Raw genomic sequence first — 20,132 nt, forward strand, 5'->3', positions numbered from 1 at the left:
AAAAGAAGAAGATGAGTTGGGTGAATGAGCTTTTATTTCCTGGCATTTGTATTAATTCCTGGCATTGTCTTAACAAAGTACCACAAACTGACTGGCTTAAATAACAGAAATGTTTATCTCCCTGTTCTGAAGGCTAAAAATTCAAAATCTAGGTGTTGGCAGGGATGGCTCCTTCTGAAGGCTCTGTGGGAGTATCCATTCCATGTCTCTCCCCTAGCTCTGGGAGCCTCAGGCATTCCTAGCCTTGAGGACGGTCTCCCTGTTCTGTACATGTCTGTGTCCACATGTTCCCTTGATATGAGAACACCAATCATATTGGATTCGGACCTGCCCTCATGTCCTTATGTCAACTTGATCATCAGCAAAGACCCTATTTCCAAATAATGTCCTATTCACAGGTGTGAGTTTTGGGAGGATACAATCCAAGCCACAACAGCACTCAACTGGGACATAAGGAGAAAGTGAGGCAGGTGGCAGGGGAAGCTGCGGGTGAGGAGAGGACACCACCATGAGCACATGGAAGCTGAGGCCATGAGGGAAGAGACATTTGGGGGAGTAAGAGTCCTCAGAGGAGGGCGAATTCACAGGGCTGAGAGAGAGGTGGAGAACGCCGTGTCCCCGAAAGTGCCTGGCTCCCTCAGGCCTGGATTGCTGTAGCTCGTGCTGGATTCCCATGAGACCCACCCACCCCCACCCCGATCCTCCCACAATCCTTTGGAGGACCACCCTCTCTCCCACACACTCCCCTCACTGCACTCAGGCGTCTTGAATGAACCCTTCTTCTTGTAGTTCCACAAGAGCAAGAGCTCAGACTCTACTCTCAGTTTCCCTCCTTCCTTTCTGCCCCTGCTTCTCAGTCTCCCTGATGAGGCCTTCTCGGCCCACCCATCCCGGGGGTTCTGCCTTCTTCTCACGTCTCACGCTTCCCCTGGGGCTTCTCATCTTCTCCTGTGTGGGGTCGGTTACCAGCGATAAGCTGATGACTCTCAGCCAGTCTCTGCAGCCCAGGCTCCTGCCAGGCACTTCTGGAGTCCCCCTGCCTCACCACCACCACCCTCTCCTCCCCTGGGGGTCCGCACCTGCACCTGTGCAGCCTGTCAGTCACCCAGGCCAGCAGACCGGGCTGGCAGGGGGGGGGGGGGCAGCCTGCACACTCCCTTCCCACTCCCCTCACTCTGGGAAGTCCCCATGCCTGCTGGCCTCTCCCTTTTCCTCTCTTATTTTTTACACATTACATTTTTTTTGAAATTGTGATAAAATGCACATAACATAAAACGTGTTAACCATAAATAGGTTACCATTTTAACCTATTTTAAGTAAACAGTTAAGCACAGCCACACTGTGCACCATCACCACCGTCCAGCTCCAGAACACGCACATCTTCCCAAACGGAAACTGTCCCCGTTAAGCACAAACTCCTCATTCTGCCCTCCGGTCCACCCCAGGCCCTGGCAGCCACCACCCTATTTCTGTCCTGAGGAATGTGACTACTCCAGGTACTTCACCCAATTGGAGTCATACTCTAGTTGTCCTTTGTGACTAGAAGCCTACCTCTCTCACATCCTGTCTGTCCCCTCTCTCCCTTCCTATGGGGCTTGCCTTTTTAAAATCTATGCTATCACCATGGCCCCCCAAGCCTGTCTCCCTGCCTCAGTTCCCCTACTTTCCCGTCCACACCCAACTCAGCCTCTAAATGATCTTTATGAAAAGCAGATGTAATGCTGCTCCCGAGCTGAAAGCCACCTTCAGTAGCCCCCATTATGATGACAGATAGCAAACTCTGGCCTGGAGTTCGAGGCCATGGGAGAGCTGGTGGCCTGTGGGCCTCCTCCGCTTTTGATCCAGCCCAGGCCTTCCCTTTCTGGCTCTGCCAGACCACTCACCCCAGGCACCCCTGACATTTCAGGCCTCCGGGATGTCCTCTCAACCTGGAGTAGCCTCTCCCGGCCTCCACGCTCTTGGAAGCCCTGCTAAGTCCTGGAGGCACAGCCTCTCCAGAGAGCAAAGCATCCCCCCGCCTCATTACTAGAGTAGCTGGCCTCTCCCTGCACTGAGGAAGCAGTGCCGCCCTGCCTAGCAGGGAACTCTGTGCTCCCACACCCCTCAACTCCAACCCCCCCGCCCCCTGCTGGCCGGGACCTGGGTGGGGGGAGGAGCACTCTCTGACCAGCTCTGCATCTCAGCATGCAGCTGTGACCCGGCTCAGGGTGAGGGTGCCATCAGTGCAGGTCAGTCAGGGATACAGGCCTGGAGACAAGCGAATTCCATCCCAGGCCAGTGACCCACAAGGGGAGAAAGCCAACCAACCCTCAATCGGTGCGGGGTGGGGACTGCCAGGTAGGGTGTGGTGGGGTCGACCAGCAGGTAATGGAAGCTGTGGGGGGTTTAATTTCTTCAATGGTTAGGTTTAAAAGAGGGTCGTAGAATGGGATGCAATAATCACGCCAATAACCACCCAATATGCAGAGACCTCTGCAGCTCATAAAACCTCAGCCACTTCATGCCTGCAGTTCTGTGTCCCCTGCAGGGCAAGAAGTGAGTGCCTTGGGGCATGCTGTCACCTGTGATGAGATCCAGTCAGAGAGCAGCCTCTGAGGCCCACATCCCCTGCCATCTTGCTTCCCCAGGGAGCGCCTGCATGACGCCTAACCCCTCACCCTGCCCTGCCACGAGATCCTCCCAGGCAGGACTGGCTCCCGAATTTGCTGGGTCTGGGTCCGGTGTAAAATAAGACTGTAAGGTCCTCTGTTCAAAATCAGGGAAAAAGTGCCATTAAAGGTACCAAGATACAAAGCTTTGTTTTTTTCTCATAGCTTCGCTTTTGACCTGTCATAGTGTTTTCTTACTTATTATTCAATGTCTTGATCACACAGGTGCCCGTGTGCTGTGACACAAAAAGCGGGCACACCAAGTCCACTAGCTGCCAATTCCCTCTCCCGCCCGAAGCAGGACACACACACCCTACCCTGATGAGGGGCCAGACAGTTGAGCCAGGCATCTCCCCTTCCCACAGTTGGGCCGCTGCCCCAACACACAGAAATGGGCTATCTGAGGGTATCCGACCTCTGTGTTGGGACACTAGGTGCCTGGACCCGGGGTGGACAAGAGCCTTGTCCTGCAGAATTGCCAGCTGAAGGCACTAGACATCCCCAGTGGTAGCTGGGCAGGGGGAGTAGGGGGAGGCTGGTGGGATCTGGGGGCTCCAGGAGGTGAGGCAGCTGGAGTCTAAGAACCTGTCCCCAGGAAGCAGAGAGGCAGCAGGAGGTGGGACCTCGTGTGGGCCAAGGCTCTAAGCCCTGGTGTATGCTCTGTTGGCCATGGGACTTCACGTAAAAATCCAAATCCAAAGATAAATTTAAGAATTTCAAGAGAGTAACTGCATAGCCTACAACCTGTTCCCAGCCTGCTTCCCAGGACACACCCCGTGAAGGCCCCAGGGCCAGACTCAGCCTTGTCTTCCCTGGGCCAGGCCTTTCCTTCCTCCTTAGTAGCTTCCAACCCATGAGAATCTCCAGTCCCTGAGGTCCACAGGAAGCTGGGGCCACTGTACAATGGCAGAAGGAGCATCTGGATGGGAGTCAGGGGATCTGGTTACAAGTCCTATTGGTTGAGGACTTGCAGTGTGACCTTGGGCAAGCTGCTATACCTCTCTGGAGCTGAGTTTCTACAACCCAATTCACTTATTTACTGAGAACCTAGTATGGGCAGGACATGGTGCCCCTTTGTGGCACAGACAGAAATTGTTATTTCCTGGCCCTCAAGAAAATTATCATTAAGTTGGGACGATAACACTCACACAGAAATTCCTGGGGTGGTGTCACACACATGGTCTCTTCCTCCACCACCAGGGGCTACAAGCTAGGCCATGAGCCCCGCTTTACAGATGAGGCCTCCTCTCTGGTCAGTCTGGTGAAAGGCAAAGCTTGGACTACAGGTCATGCAGACTAAAACCCCTGCCTTGCTCTGAGATTCACGGATTTGTTTTTAAAGTGAAGGCACAACATTCACCTCACAAGGGGTGCTATACAGAGGAAATGAGATAAAGGATGATGCAGTTCAGATTCCTGGTTTCCTTCCCCTCTTCCCAGGCCCACAATGCCTGGGCCCAGCAAGCCAACCCCGTAAGCACTAGGTCGGTGGACATAGCTGAGCAGCCACGAGAAAGACTTAGTGGTTCTCAAATGACTGTTGACCCAGGGTAAGTCAACAGTGTGGGGCCTCCCAAATCATGGTGGGATCTCAGTTGCATTAATCAAAGGACAGTGACCAAAGCAAGGCAATGGTGGTTTTGCTTGGCCTCCTGTGGGAACTCAGCTCTGGGCCCCCACTCTTTCACTTGGGGGGGGGAGGACTTTTTTCTTTTTTTCTTAAGGCATTGATTTTATATACAGTCAAGTGTATAAGTCTTGAGAGTATAGCTCCCTGAATTTTCCACGTCTACACCTGTGTAAACACCACTCAGATGAAGACACAGGACATTTCCAGCGCACGAGAATGCTCTTATACTTCCTCCCATCCATCTCCCTCAAAGGTAACTACTACTGTGACTTTTACAACCACAGATTAGCTTTAACTGCTTTTGAACATCATGTAAATGAAAACACACAGTGAGTATGTTCTTGTGTCTGTCTTCTTCTTCCTTTTTTTTTTTTTTTTTTTTGGTCTATTTATTTTTTGAGAGACAGAGAGCAGGGGAGGGGCAGAGAGAGAGGGAGAGAGAGAATCCCTAGCAGGCTCCACACTGTCAGCACAGAGCCCAATGCAGGGCTCGATCTCACAAACTGTGAGATCAAGACCTGAGCCGAAACCAAGAGCCTGACGCTTAACCGACTGAGCCACCCTGGGCGCCAGTGTCTGGCTTCTTTCACTCAACATTTCATCTGTGAGATTCATCTGTGTTGTGTGTTAGCAGCAGTTCATTCTTTTTCACTGATGGAGATAGTATTCCGTTAAATAAACTATATAATTTATTTATCTACTCTATTGCTAATGAACATTTAAATTATTTCTAGTATTTGGTAACTATAAATAGGGCTACAAATGTCTTCGGTAGAAACAATCTCTTGTTTCTCTTGGGTACATCCCTGGAGTAGAATTGCTAGCTCACGGAGTAAGAGTACATTTAGTTTCAGTAGACATTGTCAAACAGTTTCTCCCAAAGTGATTGCACAATTTTACATTTCCACAAGTGATGTATGAGAGTTCCAGTTGCTCTGCAAACTCGTCATCTCTTGCTATGGTCAGTACTTTTCATTTTAGCCACGGTGGTGGGTGGTAGTCATACCTCATTGTGCACTTCCCTGATCGCTAATGATGCTGAGTACATTTCATGCGTTTATTGGCCATGTGAGTGACCTCTTTTGTGAACTGGACCTTCTCTCATGAGTGGCGCTAAGTCCAGAGAAGGGGAGCAGGGGGACCATGTGAAGAACAGTTGAAGGACCCTGACACGGGTCATACTCTTCAAACCTGCAGGGCACTGACAGGGAAGGAGCAACAGATGTGGTCTGTGGGTCCCCAGCAGGCAGAAGACATAGATTACCGAGATGACCAGGACGTGGATTTACAGTCTGCGTAAGGAGCCTTCTAACAGTAAAAAAATGCACAAAGATACTCTGGGCTGATTCTGGAGCTGGTGGGGAGGGTTACAACAGGCACGTGAGCAGGGATGACACAGTCCCAGATGAGGCCTTCCAGAGACGGCCGAGATCCAGATTGATGGTGGTGGTTGGGGGGGTTGAAAGATGAGATTTAAGGCTTGATTCTATTATGAAAGATGCTCGGGGCCATTGGGTGGGGAGGATGGGGACTCAGAGACCAGCTATCTTTAAAAGACTTGTTTTTTTGGCCTGTTTGCTTTTATTTTCCCCAGCTGATCTCATCCTCTTAGTCATACAGGAAAGCACCTGCTGAAAAAGCAGGGAAACTAAACACAGTGTTTGACTTTGCCTCTTTCTGCAGTTGCTACGAGCCCCGTCCCAGGACACAGTGGGCTTCAAAGGTCTACATGTCAGTCAAAATTGGCCAATGGTTTGAATTAGAAAGGCCACGTGCATGTGTGTGCATGCACCAGGGTGTATTTCATTTTGCGTCTCTTGAGGTCATCAGTGTCTGAGTCACCGCACAAATCACTGTAAGCAACAGGGTTCCAGGAAAGGGCTCTGACACCATCTCCCGACCATAGTCAGCCTGCAGACCATGTCATAGTCCGCTCGGTGGCTCCTTCTCCCCACCTCGATGCAACGCCCCTGGTTTGAGCCACCGTGAGTTCTCACCGGGCCCAGCCTCTTCCAGGTCATCTTTCTCCCGGTTGGAAAGGGTCAGGCAAGACAAATACCTTCATACAAATGGGAGAGGCCATCGGGAGCATTGTCCTACTGCACCCTCTGTCCCCAAGACTGGAAGCTACTTGAGGGCAAGCCTGTCTCTCCCCCACCGTCCAACAGGAAGCCTGCACCTCTCAGGTGCTGACGGCAGGTCTGTTAAGTAAATGAGTGAATGCCTAGCATTATTACTGGCTTTGACAGCCAGAAAGCAAAAGCACGGGTAGAATAAAAATTAGAAGCCTGTGGACTTCACTCCTCTCCTCATTCTCCATTTTACAAACACAGCTTGTCACCTTGCCTCACAGCAGGTGTTAACGTAAGCTTATGAAGCTTGTCTTTGTACTTACTGAAAAACCAATATGAAAAGTAGCATGAACAATGCCAAAAGGCAAATGGGGGAATTATTTGCTGCACATTGAACAAAGGGATAATTTATTTAGCAGAGTCTTACCAAAACACTAAACCAAACCAGAAACAAACACAAAACCAGTCCAGTGAAAATGTAGAATGAGGAAAGGAACAGGCAATTCACATAAAAATACGAATGGCTAAAAAGCTCACTCATAATCATGTAAAGGTAAATTGAGAAGCGAGCCATCAGTTCTCATCTATCACACCGACAAAGATGCAAAGGCCTGAGGATTCCCAGTGTTCACAAGACGTGGGGGAGATGGGCACTGTCGCATACAACAGAAGCACACATTGGTTTACCCTCCTTCAAGGCAAGGTAAGTCCTATCTACCCAACTGCACACACCCTTTGACTCAGCAAGTCCACTTCTAGGAATTCATCCCACTCGTTGACTCCCTGACTTGTACAAAGATACATGTACAAACCATCTGATTATTATCTGTATTAGCAAAACACTGGGAACCACATGAAAGTTCATCCGTGGGGCATCGGCTACACAAGTTCTAATGCAGACAAACAGTGGAATGCTGTTAAACCACCCTCGGGGCTGTTACTGCCCACTACGTCACTGTACCTTATCATAGCAAGTGCTATTCTGTACATACTGCATAACGGGCGCGGTGATAAAGCTCTTTATATAGATCATGTCGTGCAATCTTAATAACTGTGAAGCAGGTACTTTTTAATCCCCGTTTTAGAGATGAAGAAACGAAACTGCAGTAATCTGGCTGTATTAATTTCCCAGGGCTGCCATACAAATGACCACAAACTGGATGGCTTAAAACAGCATAAATTTACTCTGTTGCAACTCAGGATGTCAAAAATTGGGAATCAAGTGTCAGCAGGGCTGGTTCCTTTTGGAGGCTCGGAAGGAGAATCTGTTGTCCCATGCCTCTCTCCTAGCTTCTGGTGATGCCAATATCCCTTGGCATTCCTAGGCGTGTACCTACATCACTGACTCTGCCGTCACAGACCCTCCTTCCCTGTGTATGTCCACTCCTCATCTTATGAAGACACCAGTCATTGGATTTAGCGCCCACCCTAACCCAGTAAGGCCTCATCTTAACTAAATACATCTGCAAGGACCCTATTTCCATATAAGGTCACATTCTGAGGTTCCAGGTGGATGTGATTTTGGGCGGACACTATGTAACTTAATACAGTGACCAAGGGCACAGAGCTAGTAAGTAGTAGAGCCCGGATTTGAATCCAGACAAGATTCAATCGGACTATATTCATCATCACTACTCCATGCTGCTTTCCCATAATAGCTCACACTTGTGTAATGCTAACAATATCCCAGGTACTGTCTTAAATGTTCACATATAATAACTAATTTAGTCCCCACAACAACTCCCTTTACAAAAAGAGAAACTGAGGTACAGAGCATTTAAAATTACCTGAATTTACATAGCCAGTAACAGGCAGAACTTTGATTTGAGCCTAGGGAGGGGGTCTCCAGAGTCTATGTGTTTTTTTTTAAGTTTATGTATTTACTTTGAGAAACAGAGAGAGAGAGAGAGGCAGAGAGAGGGAGGGAAAGCATCCTAAGCAGGCTCTGCATTGTCAACACAGAGCTTGATGCGGCGCTTGAACTCATGAACTGTGAGATCATGACCTGAGCTGAAATCAAGAGTTGGATGCTTAACAGACTCAGCTACCCAGGTGCCCCCAGACTCCATGTTCGTAAGCACTATGCTAAACTGCCTTCCGCTGAGTATTCCAATGTGACATACACTCTGAGAAGACATACACTCTCAGAAGACCCCATTCTCTCTCCTGAAAGGCTGGCATTCTTTTCATCAGACACCAACCGTCCCCCAGTTCATCTCGTCTCCCTTCCCCCTTGGCTGTCGTGATTCATCCCAGAGCTGACTTGGGTGTTCACAAACAGTTGCCATCTCAGCCAAGATGCTGGCTGAATTTCCTCTCCTTATTCTGTGTTGGGCATTCTTAACCTGGGCTTCCAAGTCGCCTTCAAGGGAACCCAGTGTCTTGCTGAGGTGACAGGCAAACTACGGGGCACGAGTGCATTCGTTCTGCTGGAACAAGGCCCTCGGGTCCCATCAGATTCTCAGCGTTTCACGATCCTGATTTTCAAGCCTGCCCTGTCTTTTTAAAACTTCTGTTCTTACCAGTTATGTTGCCTGTGCAGGTTTATTTTAAGCCATCTCAACCCTTTTAATGGTGTAAATGGAATGCAGTAGAAAACCATAAACAAATGCATACGATGTTGTCATCCAATCTGACTTTTTAAATCTTCCTGGGTTTGCAAGGAAGGAGTCCCTCTTCAGGGCTCCGCTCACCCTTATCTTCTGAGTAGTTCTTTTTTTTTTTTTTTTAACGTTTATTTATTTTTGAGAAAGAGAGACAGAGTGCGGATGAGGGAGGGCCAGAGAAAGAGGGAGACACAGAATCCGAAGCAGGCTCCAGGCTCTGAGCTCTCAGCATAGAGCCTGACTTGGGGCTCGAACTCACAAACCGAGACGTCATGACCTGCACCAAAGTTGGACACTTAACCAACTGAGCCACCCAGGCACCCTTCTTCTGAGTGGTTTTCAGGGTGGCATCTGGGTCCCCACTGCAGCACCTGGAGCACTCACCCTGTGCTCACAGATACCACACCTGTAAGCAGTGCGCCCTGAAAAAGCAAGGGGACACAGGAGTCTGAGAAGAGGTTCCAGGCTGGCCGAGAGCTGGGCAGTAGGGACTTAAAAGCCCTGCCTGGGCCTAAATTTCTCTAGAATGCAAAGGAGAAGGAGGGAAGGTAGCAGAAGATGGAAATAACCCACCTCTGCTCAGCCCGACCCTTCCAGCAGCAGGCCAAGGCTGGGGGCCTATCTCACCAGCAACACTGCGGCCACATGCCCCAGCACCAGAGTCCCTGCCACCTGCCTGTCCTGTTCCCCCCTCCCACCACGTGCTCCACCATGTCCTGTGCCCCTACCAACTGTCCCATCAGGCTCCATCTGTGTGTCCTGTGCAGGCTCCATTAAAAAACAAACAAAAACAAAAACCCAGAAAGAGCCCTGTATTTGGAGTCAGGGCCTAAATGAATTCATTTGTAGATCTTAATAAAAACAATGTCTTAATGCAATGGCCAAGGTAACTAGCCCTCACCTTGGTGCTCAAAGTGTGGTGGTCTGTGTGTACAGGACAAGCTTCACACTATTAGGTGTTCATTAGAGCTTATTGGGAATTAAGCCTATTGCTTAATAAAATGATTAGAGCTTATTAGAAACAAGGAGCTAATAAGAAATTCCGTATCTCAGAACCCCTCCCAGGCTTACTGAGCCAGAGTCTGCATTTTAATAAGATCCCAAATGATTCAAATGCTAGAGAGGCCCTAGGATAGAGTGCAAGGACTTTCACTTCTCAAGCTTCCCAAACCTTGGAAAGCACTTGGGTTTTTCTGGAATACGCACCCCAATCGGATGACCTGGAACAACGGCTACTTGGGTTCACTGTCCTATCAACAAAAGGGGGTTAATAATACCTGCCCTTCCTCCCTTACAGGATTCCTGAGTTTCAAACAAGATCATGGATTCATTCTATTTATTGCGATGGGGCTGACAGGGGCTGCAGAGTGAGAGGGGGAGCAGAACAGGTGTGGTTTCTGCCGCCACGGAGCTGATGGTTCTGTGGGAAAACATGTTGTAGATGCTGGTTGATGGTTTGTGATTGTCATGGCCATCACTGGGCTTTCATTGGCATACCTGTTTCCTCATTCATCCATTCAATGGTCAGTCATTTATCATCACACGAAATACCTACACTATGCCAAGTTCTGAGCTCTGAGCTCTGGAACACTGGTAAAGGAGAAACAAAGGAGCCACAAACCATCTTCAAGAAGCTGTCAGTCCAGTCAGAGATGAGAATGTGAGCAGGTGATTACATTTAGGACACACTATGGCTGGTGCTCTGAGGTCCATTTAGGGGCTGAGGGAAGGCAGATAAGGCAATGAAGAGCTTTGCTTTAAAGGATGATTACAAGTTTGCCAACTTAGGAAGGGAGAGAACAGCGTTCCAGGCAGAATGAACAGCAGGGCCAAAGACAGACAGTCACGAAGGCACGATGCTTGCAGCATGACCAGAAGGTAAGGAGAATTTGCAAGAGTGCCAAGAGATAGTTTTGGAGAAGTAGCTTGGGGCTAGACCTTTGATGGTCCTGGGTTCATTGCTAAGGAATCTGGTAGGAAATGAGGAGTCCCTGAAGGGAGAGCGATAACACAGTCAGAGCTACATTTCCTAAAGATCTACTAACAGCAGCATAGAAGAAAAGGCTTGATGTGGAAAGACTTTTACAAGGCTCTGACAATAGCTCAGGGGAGAGATGGCAAATACTCATTTGGGGTCATGATTGGAGTACTTGTCAACTCCATTCATGGAGACAGAAATGAATGGAAGGAATATTTAGGAAGGCAGGATTGACAGGAATTGACAAAACAAATGGGGCGGTAAAGAGAAAGGAGATCTCTGGCTTGGTGTCTGGGTGGATGGTGTTACTGTTAACCAAGATGGGGGACACCGGAGGAGGACAGGGTGATGAGCCCGCATCGGGCCTGTTGGGTGTGACGTGCCTTTGGGATGCCCTATTGGCTTTGTCCGATTGGCAGGAGTGACAGATGCCTGGAACTGAGGAGAGCAGTCCCAGCGTGACACATGAATGTGGGAATTGTGAGTCTGTAGGGGGTACCTGGACCATGGGAATAAATGGGATCATAGGACGGTGTGGGGTGGAAAGAGAGTAGGGTTGAGAGTGGCACCGCCATTTAAGGGATGGGAAAAGATGAGTTCATTAAGGAGGCTGAGTGATGCCAAGAGGCATTTGCTGCTTCCCTCAGTTCCAGGGGCATGGAGGGGGAACACCCCTGTCGCTGCAACTCATCACCCACCAGAATCACCTCCAGGAATGGCCCTGGAGTCACTGCCCTAGAAGCCCCAGGGTGAGTGGTGGCTCAGGCTGGGGACCCTGAGAAGATGGCTTGAGGTGGGAACACATGGGTGCATGGGCTGGGCTGGCCTCACCCCTTTTCCTCCCCACGCACGGTAACTTCAGCCTTTCACAGATCGGTTTTCCTCTGAGAGAAAAACAAAAGGATGCAAGAAAAGAGACACAGAAGAAATGCTTGAGTTTGTTTAGTTTTTCAGATCAGGCAAGGACGCAGCACCTCCTAACATTGAAGAAAACCTCCCAGACGTGTCCTAGGTTGACTCCGATGAGCTCATTCTCTCGCTATCATTAAGAGCAAAGAGAGTCTGGTCCTTCCACAATTAACCAAAGGAGGATTTTATAAGACAAAACAAGAGAGAGGAAATGGCCCCAGAATTATGCTCTCTGATTCATGTTTCCCCACAGAAACAGGACTGTGGCTTTAAACTGATAATGGCTCTGAGTAGCCAAATAATTGATCTATTTGGTGTTCTGGCTTTATGTGAAAAGTGAACTGGCCTCTTTAGAAATGTTGGCAGTCTGGCTGGTCTATTAGTAAGACTAAAAAATCAAAACATTGACTGGAAAAGGCCATTATGACTCCTGGACTCAGCAGGAGTCATCGATAGATGATGTCATTTCAGAAATAAGCAAGCCAAGGTCACAAGGCTCCTGGGCAGAGTCAAACTACCCTTAGTGGCCCATCAACACCCTCCTTCGCAGATGAAGTCTGCCAAGGGGACATGGGTCTGAGCCAGGACTGGCTTCATTTTATTAACTTCACTTCTTTGCTCAGCCTGATTCTAGAGGAATGAGATTCTAGAGCCCTTGACGCTCAGCAGGTGATTAAGGCAGGACCTGGTCCTCCCATAAGCACACCCCTCAGATTCTCTTTTCACCCTTTTCCCTTCTTCTGGGTCCTTCTCCACCTCTTCTTACCAACCTCATTCCAGAAGCATCCACCTGCTGCCCATGCCTGTCTCCAGCTCCCACTACCTTTCCTCTCCCCTCCTTTCTCAGCCAAGCTCTCAGGAATGGCAGGCCCGGTCCCCACGTTTTGAGCTCCCATTAGCCTCTGCCTCTTCCACTCACTAACCTAGAAATATCATCGCAGGTACCAAGCACTGGTGAGGGCTTTCCCAGCATCCTCTCCACTTAATCCCCACAGCAACCCATATGAAATAGGTGCTATTATCATCCCCATTGGGCAGAGGAGGAAACTAAGGCTCAGACAGACAGGCTGGGTCACTGGCCCCGGTAAAGCAGTGGCAGATTCCCATTTTTGAACTGTCTGCAATGCCCTGGCCAAAGTCACCCGGGACCACCTGCCAATCCTGGTAGCCCCTTCCCAGTCCCCAGCCCCCTCTGTCTCTCTGCAGCAACTGACATCTCTCCTGGGAAACCACTTTCTCCTGCACCTTCCCTCCTCTTCATGGGGTGGGTTCCCCTGAGTTTCATCCCGGGCACTCCACTTTTCTCATGCTAGCAAGGCTTCCAAGGGAACCTCTGAGCTCTCTTGACTCCAGGTCTACTGGGGACCATCTCGCCCACCCGCTCATAGCCCAAGGTCACTCTAAATGGGTCGCAGAGCTGGGGTTGGAGCCAGGGGTCCTAACCTCCAGGTCAGTCCACCTCCTGTTACTCAGAGCTGACACCACCTACTCCCCATTTTTGCATTTTTGCTGAGCGGCAGGAGCAGGAGGCAGCTGTACCCTGGATGAGGGAGAAGGTGTGAGGCTCTGATAAGGTGGGGTGGAGGTTATTTTTAGAGGACACTGCCTTTCCACTTAGGCTGGGAGCAACTCAGGGGCCAAGGCGGTCGAAAATGTGTTTGCAAGTTTGGCTCATTAAAGGGAGTAAATACACCAAACGACAACATTGTTCGCTTTCACTCTGCCTGTTTTATGGCTCAAGTTGATGAGACTCTATTTGTCTTCATTTCCCCTTACTTCTTTATCAGTGAGGCTCTGAGGTGAGTTTAGAGAAAATCTATCATAGAAAGTAGACATAAAAATGAAATTTCAGAATGAGGGCGCTATCATCTGAGCAAGGGAAAGTCCTGGACAGCAGATCAAAGAACAGGGGGGCATTGGTGGGGTGCTCAGAGATCCCCAAGACCGGCCTGAGCAGCAAGAAGGGGCAGGAAAGAGAGGAGAAAGGTTAGTGGAGACTGCAGGCCTCCTGGTGTGTCCAGCAGCATGTGACCTTGAGCAGGGGGTTCTGCGGCCCTTGTTAAAATAAATGCCATCACAGGGAGAAAGATGAAGATTTGGGGGATGCTCCCTCTGAGAGCCCAGAACCTGAGTTAGGGTCTGGTTCTGTGATCTGGATAGAGAAAAGCTTGGGCTAGGTCATCTCTAAGAGTCTGAGAGGGTTAAGGCAGAGACCAAGGGCAGGGTCCTTAAGGTATATCAGGAAGCTGCTGGGGGTCTGGGAGGGTGTGATGCTTGGCATGGTTCCAATTCGTCTCATAGGCACTGTATAGGTGGGGAAACTGAGACCAGGGAGCAGCTGGACTGGAGCCTCTGGTCCTGCCCAGTTCTTTGGGTCTAAAGCTGTTTGAGTCACGTGATGCTTTGCGAGGGTGATGGCTGCTCCTCAGCAGAGGTGCCCGTAAGTACCGTGGGACGCTCTTCCTGGAGGTATAGGGCCCAGGCTATTCCGAGGACCCTAATAGGTCCCAGTATAGGCCTGAGTCAGAGGGACTGCCACAGTGTCCGGTTTCTTTCCACAATGCCTCCGGATGTGCAAGGCTCTGGCCCCAGCGTCCCAGGCCAGAGCCGATGAACAGGTGTGGGGGAGCGCCAGCGGTCAAGAGCGCGCCCTGCTGCTCTCACCGCCAAGACTCCTAGCTTCAGCTCCCGAACCAAACCCCGCCCCTACAAATGGGGAAACTGAGACCCAGGGAAGGGCAGGGGCTCGCCAAGGCCATCGTGTGACTTGGCGACAGGGAGGCGGCTTCTGGCTCCAGGCGCTTGCCCGCTCTACCTTGGCCCGAAATGCGTGTATGTATCATGGTGCTTTAAACCGCGTCCTCTCGCGCAGTTTGGGAAACTTTTCCTGCCTCAAACAGGCGCAGCCCGAACCCCGGTTCCCCGTCCACCAACCACATACGTCCCACTCCCACCCCCAAACTTTCGGCAGCCGGAGGAGGGCCACGCCTCGGTGCCGGGCTCAGGCGGGCACCTGTCCCCAGCAGAGTATCCGCGGGCGCAGAGCCCCGCCGCCGCGCGGGAGTCGAGCGGCTGGTGGGTGGCGGGGGCGGCCGCTCCTTCAGGACCCCGGCCCCCGCGCCTCTCTGCGAGCGCGCAAGGGTCCTTCTGTCGTTTACAGACACGGCGCCGAGGGCCTGAGAGGAGGGCGCTCTGGCTGGGGCCGGGGGAGCCTAGCGGCGCGGACGTGAGCGCGGGGCTCCGGACCCCGAGATTCCCGGCTCCCCAGCCCCGGAGGCAACCCGAGGCGGCGGCTATTTATAGAGGGAGCCACGCTCAGTCCCTCTTGGCGGCGGCGGCGACAGCTGAATATTTTGCCCAGATATGGCTGGGGCCCCGGCGCGGGGGCAGGGAGCCCCGCGAGCGCGAGGGGTACCCCGGGCCGGGTGGGGGGCTTACCGGGCCGTGGAGCCGCCGGGGCGGGCGCGGGCGACGACGGGGCGAGCGCAGGCGGCCGGCGGACGGGCGCGGGCGGCGGGCGGCGGGCGGCGGGCGGGCGAGCGAGCGAGCGGAGCGCGGGGCTGGACGAGCTCCCGGGCGGCCGCGGGCGGGCGGGCGCTGTGGGCTCCGGGGGTGGGAGTCAGGGGCGGGCCCGGCTCAGCGCTGTCACCGCGCCCCGCCCCGCCCGCCGCCCTCTCCCTCCGCTCGGGGGCGCCGGGCCTCCGCGCGCCGTCCCCGGCCAGGGAGCGACGCCGCTGGGGGCAGCGCGGGGCAAAGGGGCCGGGCCGCCGGGAAGCTGGGATCCTTCCTTGGACAGGGGGGTGTGGATAATCGTGAGTCTGAGTCTCTATTTCCCCAGCTACACCATAAGGAGTTTAAGCAGCAGTGGAGTTATCTGGAACTAAGTGGGTGGATTTTCATTCCTGTGGCGACTGAGATGTAAGAACCGGCAGGTCTTTGGATGGAGCAAAGCCTGCCAGCCAGCTGTTGCACCTTTACCTCTTTTGACTACAGCAACCACCTGTCCCATCTCACCGGCAGCCAGGTCTGGCAGGAGCCACAGCTTTAATAACGATCATTTTGTGAACAAATAGTTCTAAAAGAGTCGAATGCGTTCTCTCTGTACTTGGAATGGAGTGTCCAAAATACCGATTTAAAATACAAAAAAAAAAAAAAAAAAAAAATCCCACTTTCTTAAAAGGCTAGTACGTTTTTCAGAACAAACCACTTAAACCCAAATAGAAACTTTGTTTTAATTTTTAAAATGGTTCATAAAAAAGAATTTGTGTGGACAGAAGGTACCGTGTGCAATTGTTATGGGAAAGTTTCTGGTAGGGTAGACCCTAATATAACTCTTTTTACTCCTGGTATATAGATTACTAATGAGAAACATTCGTTTTTGTTTTTGTGACTCTTGTTTTCCATGAAAATATATTTCTACATTACAAAACTCTCACAGCTATAAGAGAATGCTCTTTTCAAGGAATATGTGCCATGCATTTTTAAATGAAGCAATGATTTAATATTTCAGATTATTTTTATTTTAAGCCCTTTTGTGGAATCAAACATTTAAGAAAAGTACATACATCCTAAGTGTGCAGGTTCAAAAATTTTTATCACATTGAACACTTGTTGCAAGAAACAACATTGCCAGCAGCAGCCCAGAAGCCAACCCTCTGGGTCCTGGGTTCCAGCTTCCTCCTAAAATGATCGCTTAAGGAAGTTTAAGATTACTCTTACGGTAATCACTTCCTTGCCTGCTTTCCTCCACACTTTGTCTTCATTTGCTCAATTCCGCCCTGTGAAATTAACCTGCGTGGTTTCACGTGGCTGTAGTTTGTTTACTTTTATTACCTTAGAGGTTTCCATTGCATGAATACAGCACAGTTTTGTTTTTTTTTTAAATCCATTTTACTATTAATGGACATCTGCCTCTAGGTTTTAGCTATTGCCAATAGTGCTGCTGTGAACATTCTTTACTGGCATCCTCCAGCACAAGCGCAAACATCTTCAATAATTGAAATTAACGAAAGTTGAAACATTTTCCCAGTTTTGGTAGGAGTATTAGGATCTCACTGAAATTTGATTTCTGTGGGTTGAGGGCCTTTTCATGTTGATTGGCCAGTTGGATTTCCTCTTTGTAAAATGTTCAAATTTATTGCCATTTTGTTTCTGGATAGTCTTCTGTTTATTGAATATGTTCCAAATACAAATATTCCTCCGTTGTGTGCTTTGCCTTTACACCATCATAATAACGCCTTTTGACAAACCGGTGTTCTTCATTTTAACATAGTCTAGTATATCAATATTTGCGTTTATTGTTAGCACTTTGTCCTGTTTAGGACATCTTTCCTACTCCTGGATTATCAGGGTACTTTCCTGTGTTACCTTCCCTCATTAGGCTCTCACGTTTAGGCTTTGAATCCACCTGGAATTGACTTTGAATATGGTATGAGGCAGGGGCCAAGCTTCATTGTTTGTCAAATTGCCCTAGCACCAGATTAATTTTTCACTTACATCAACAACACAATTGCTCTATTTTAAAAAATAATGGAAGCCTTTCTAAAGTCATTGAAACAGAACATACCTCTTCTTAATCTGTAGGCAATTTGAGGATTTTTGTTGTTTTTGTTGGGGAAAGAAACCATTATAAAATACATTCATACTATGTTTCACTTAAATCTTTGTGTCAGGATATTCTGATTTTATCATAAATGTTTAAATCAGTGGTGTAAGCATTCCTCAATTTTGAATCACTTTTTTATTAAATATGAATTTAAAATTTTTTTTCAACGTTTATTTATTTTGGGGACAGAGAGAGACAGAGCATGAACGAGGGAAGGGCAGAGAGAGAGGGAGACACAGAATCAGAAACAGGCTCCAGGCTCTGAGCCATCAGCCCAGAGCCTGACGCGGGGCTCGAACTCACAGACCGCAAGATCGTGACCTGCCTGAAGTCGGACGCTTAACCGACTGCGCCACCCAGGCGCCCCAAATATGAATTTTAAAAAGCTAGAAAGATAATTTCAACATGTTTTACATGAAAAACTTCAAATATCTGGTCTTTACCTTCTTTCTGCTCTCACTTTTCCTATATTTTCTCAAATAAAAATAAGCAAATGAGTTTAAGAATGTTTATCTCCAGCCTGGCCTTCTCCCCTGTGAAGACTCCACATTTCTAATAGGTTATGCATATCCTCACACAGTGATCTAGTCCCTTAACTCAGTGTGTTTAAATTTTTTTTAATGTTTGTTATTTATTTATGAGAGAGACAGAGAGAGACAGAGAGAGAGACAGAGAGAGAGGGAGAGAGACACACGGAGCGTGAGCAGGGGAGGGGCAGAGAGAAGGAGACACAGGATCTGAAGCAGGCTCCAGGCTCTGAGCTGTCAGCACAGAGCCTGATGCGGGGATCGAACTCAGGAACGGCGAGACCATGACCTGAACTGAGGTGGGCGCTCAACTGACTGAGTCATCCAGTGGCCTCTAAACTCAGTATGTTTAAAACAAAAAATTTCAGTTTCCCAAATGGAATAAGGGTCATCATCCTAGCCTCTCAGACCGTAAGACTTGGCTTCACTTTTTGACACTTTCTTTTTCCTGTCTTTTGGATCTAAAGTGTCAGTTCTAATAATTCTAATTAAAAACTTCAAAAGGCCTTTAATTTTTTTCTTGATTCTCATTGCTCCTCTCTTAGTCCAGGGCCTTCCCCCATCATCTTTGGACCACTGATAAGGCCTCCACCTATCCCTCTGTCAAGCCATCCTGCCCATCAATTAGCAAGGACATAATGGGTGCCTGATGTGTTCAAGAGATCATTCTGTCTGTTGTGGAGTGCGCAGACAGTGGTATGTTCTGAAGTCCATTGTACGGGCTCACAGGAGCTGCTGGGGTGTCTTCCCAGCTCCACATTCAGTGATGTCACATTGTTAGCTGGAACTCAACAACGGTGGAGGTATTTACAACATGGGAATCGTCAGATACTGTGAATCAAGGCTCATTCCTGGCCCACACCCATCAGAACCAATTGCCAAACATTTACCAGTACGTCATCAAAGAGATGAGTAAGACCCCTTCCTCCTTCAAGGAGCTCACAATCTAGCTGGGGAGACGGGTGCGCAGACAACTTGTTATATACGACAAAGCTCAGTGAGGTCTTGATACAAAGAGAGGCGTACTCCAAATGCAACAGGGTGGGAGGGGTACCAGGGAAGGCTTCATGGTCAGCCCGGGATGTCACGGAGGATACTGGCAAACAAAAATGGTGGGGGGTGAAGGATGGGCAGGCTCAGGGAACAGAATAAGCATGGTTAGGAGGGGAGCAAGGCTTGCTATAGAATATCAATAGTCCTGGGTGTACAGGGAGCCAGACAGGTGCAGTGTGGCTGGTTGAGGAGCCATGGACAATGAGGCTGGGTAGGGAGACTGTGGAAGGTGTAGACACTCTGGGTAGTGATATGCCGCTCAAGACTTGGGGTGAGGAATACGCTTTGAGGTTCATCTGGGCTGCTTCTCTACAGCACCACTAGCAATGCTAATGTGCTAAAGACTCAAGATCATCCTCACACAATTGGCTTTGGGATAGACCACTGCGCCAGGGTTAAGTCATAAATTCTCACAATCTAACTATAAAGGAACCCAGCACCATAAAGAAGACATGAATAGAAAGGGAAATCCTTCATCTTACGATCATAAAGCCTAGAAATTATAAGGTAGTCAGTTTTTATATTGATAAACATTTTATTCTAATATTATAGTAATAATTCAAGTGCAATTTTCTTTGAAAAGTCAACTCTGTTAAAACAAAACTTGTTAAATATCTTTCATCAAACAGAAGCATATTCTTTTCAATCCCCACAGCAGTCAGAGCCCTGTAGCAGAGATAAGATCTCTTTTTTTAAGCCTACTACATTTTGTTATTGCTAAAAAAAATCTGAATTAGTTGTCAAGGTCTCAGAAGCAGTGATTAGTTAACTTTTGAAAGCTCTACCAGATACTCTGACATAAAATCATGAATCCAGATATCTGTGTCTGGCAATGATGTGTCCACTAAATAGACCACTACTTTCCGGTCCCAAGGGTTGGCGTTTTCTATAACTGTCTGAACCAGTGCCACCAGAGGTTTCTTCTCCACATGATTTCGAAATACCATCGAAGCCTCCTCAGACCACTGGTTGCACTTCACCCCTACGAGAAAGACAAGGAGTACAAGGATCAGTGAGCGTCGGATGCACCTTTCTTTGATCCATAATAATGGAAAACTGTTAGTTCCAAAGTAGCTGAAACGTACCAGGTTAGACTTGCCTAAT

At 49.2% G+C, this 20,132-nt stretch overlaps 2 protein-coding genes across 6 annotated transcripts in view; both read right to left on the bottom strand.

Moving 5' to 3' along the window:
- Positions 1-15,353, bottom strand: part of TMOD1 (tropomodulin 1) — an 87,544-nt gene extending 72,191 nt beyond the window's left edge. Inside the window, exon 1 of the mRNA XM_047830114.1 lies at positions 15,282-15,353. The gene's annotated coding sequence lies outside the window, so the exon portion shown is untranslated. The remainder of the gene's footprint in view (positions 1-15,281) is intronic.
- A 4,190-nt stretch (positions 15,354-19,543) lies between these two features.
- Positions 19,544-20,132, bottom strand: part of TDRD7 (tudor domain containing 7) — a 77,178-nt gene continuing 76,589 nt past the window's right edge. For all 5 annotated transcript variants that reach the window (XM_047830643.1, XM_047830644.1, XM_047830642.1 and 2 more), the window contains one exon: positions 19,544-20,010. In XM_047830643.1, the coding sequence (XP_047686599.1) occupies positions 19,790-20,010 (221 nt within the window). In that variant the 3' untranslated portion in view covers positions 19,544-19,789. The remainder of the gene's footprint in view (positions 20,011-20,132) is intronic.

This window comes from Prionailurus viverrinus, chromosome D4 (genome assembly GCF_022837055.1).
Source record: "Prionailurus viverrinus isolate Anna chromosome D4, UM_Priviv_1.0, whole genome shotgun sequence".
NCBI lineage: Eukaryota > Metazoa > Chordata > Mammalia > Carnivora > Felidae > Prionailurus > Prionailurus viverrinus.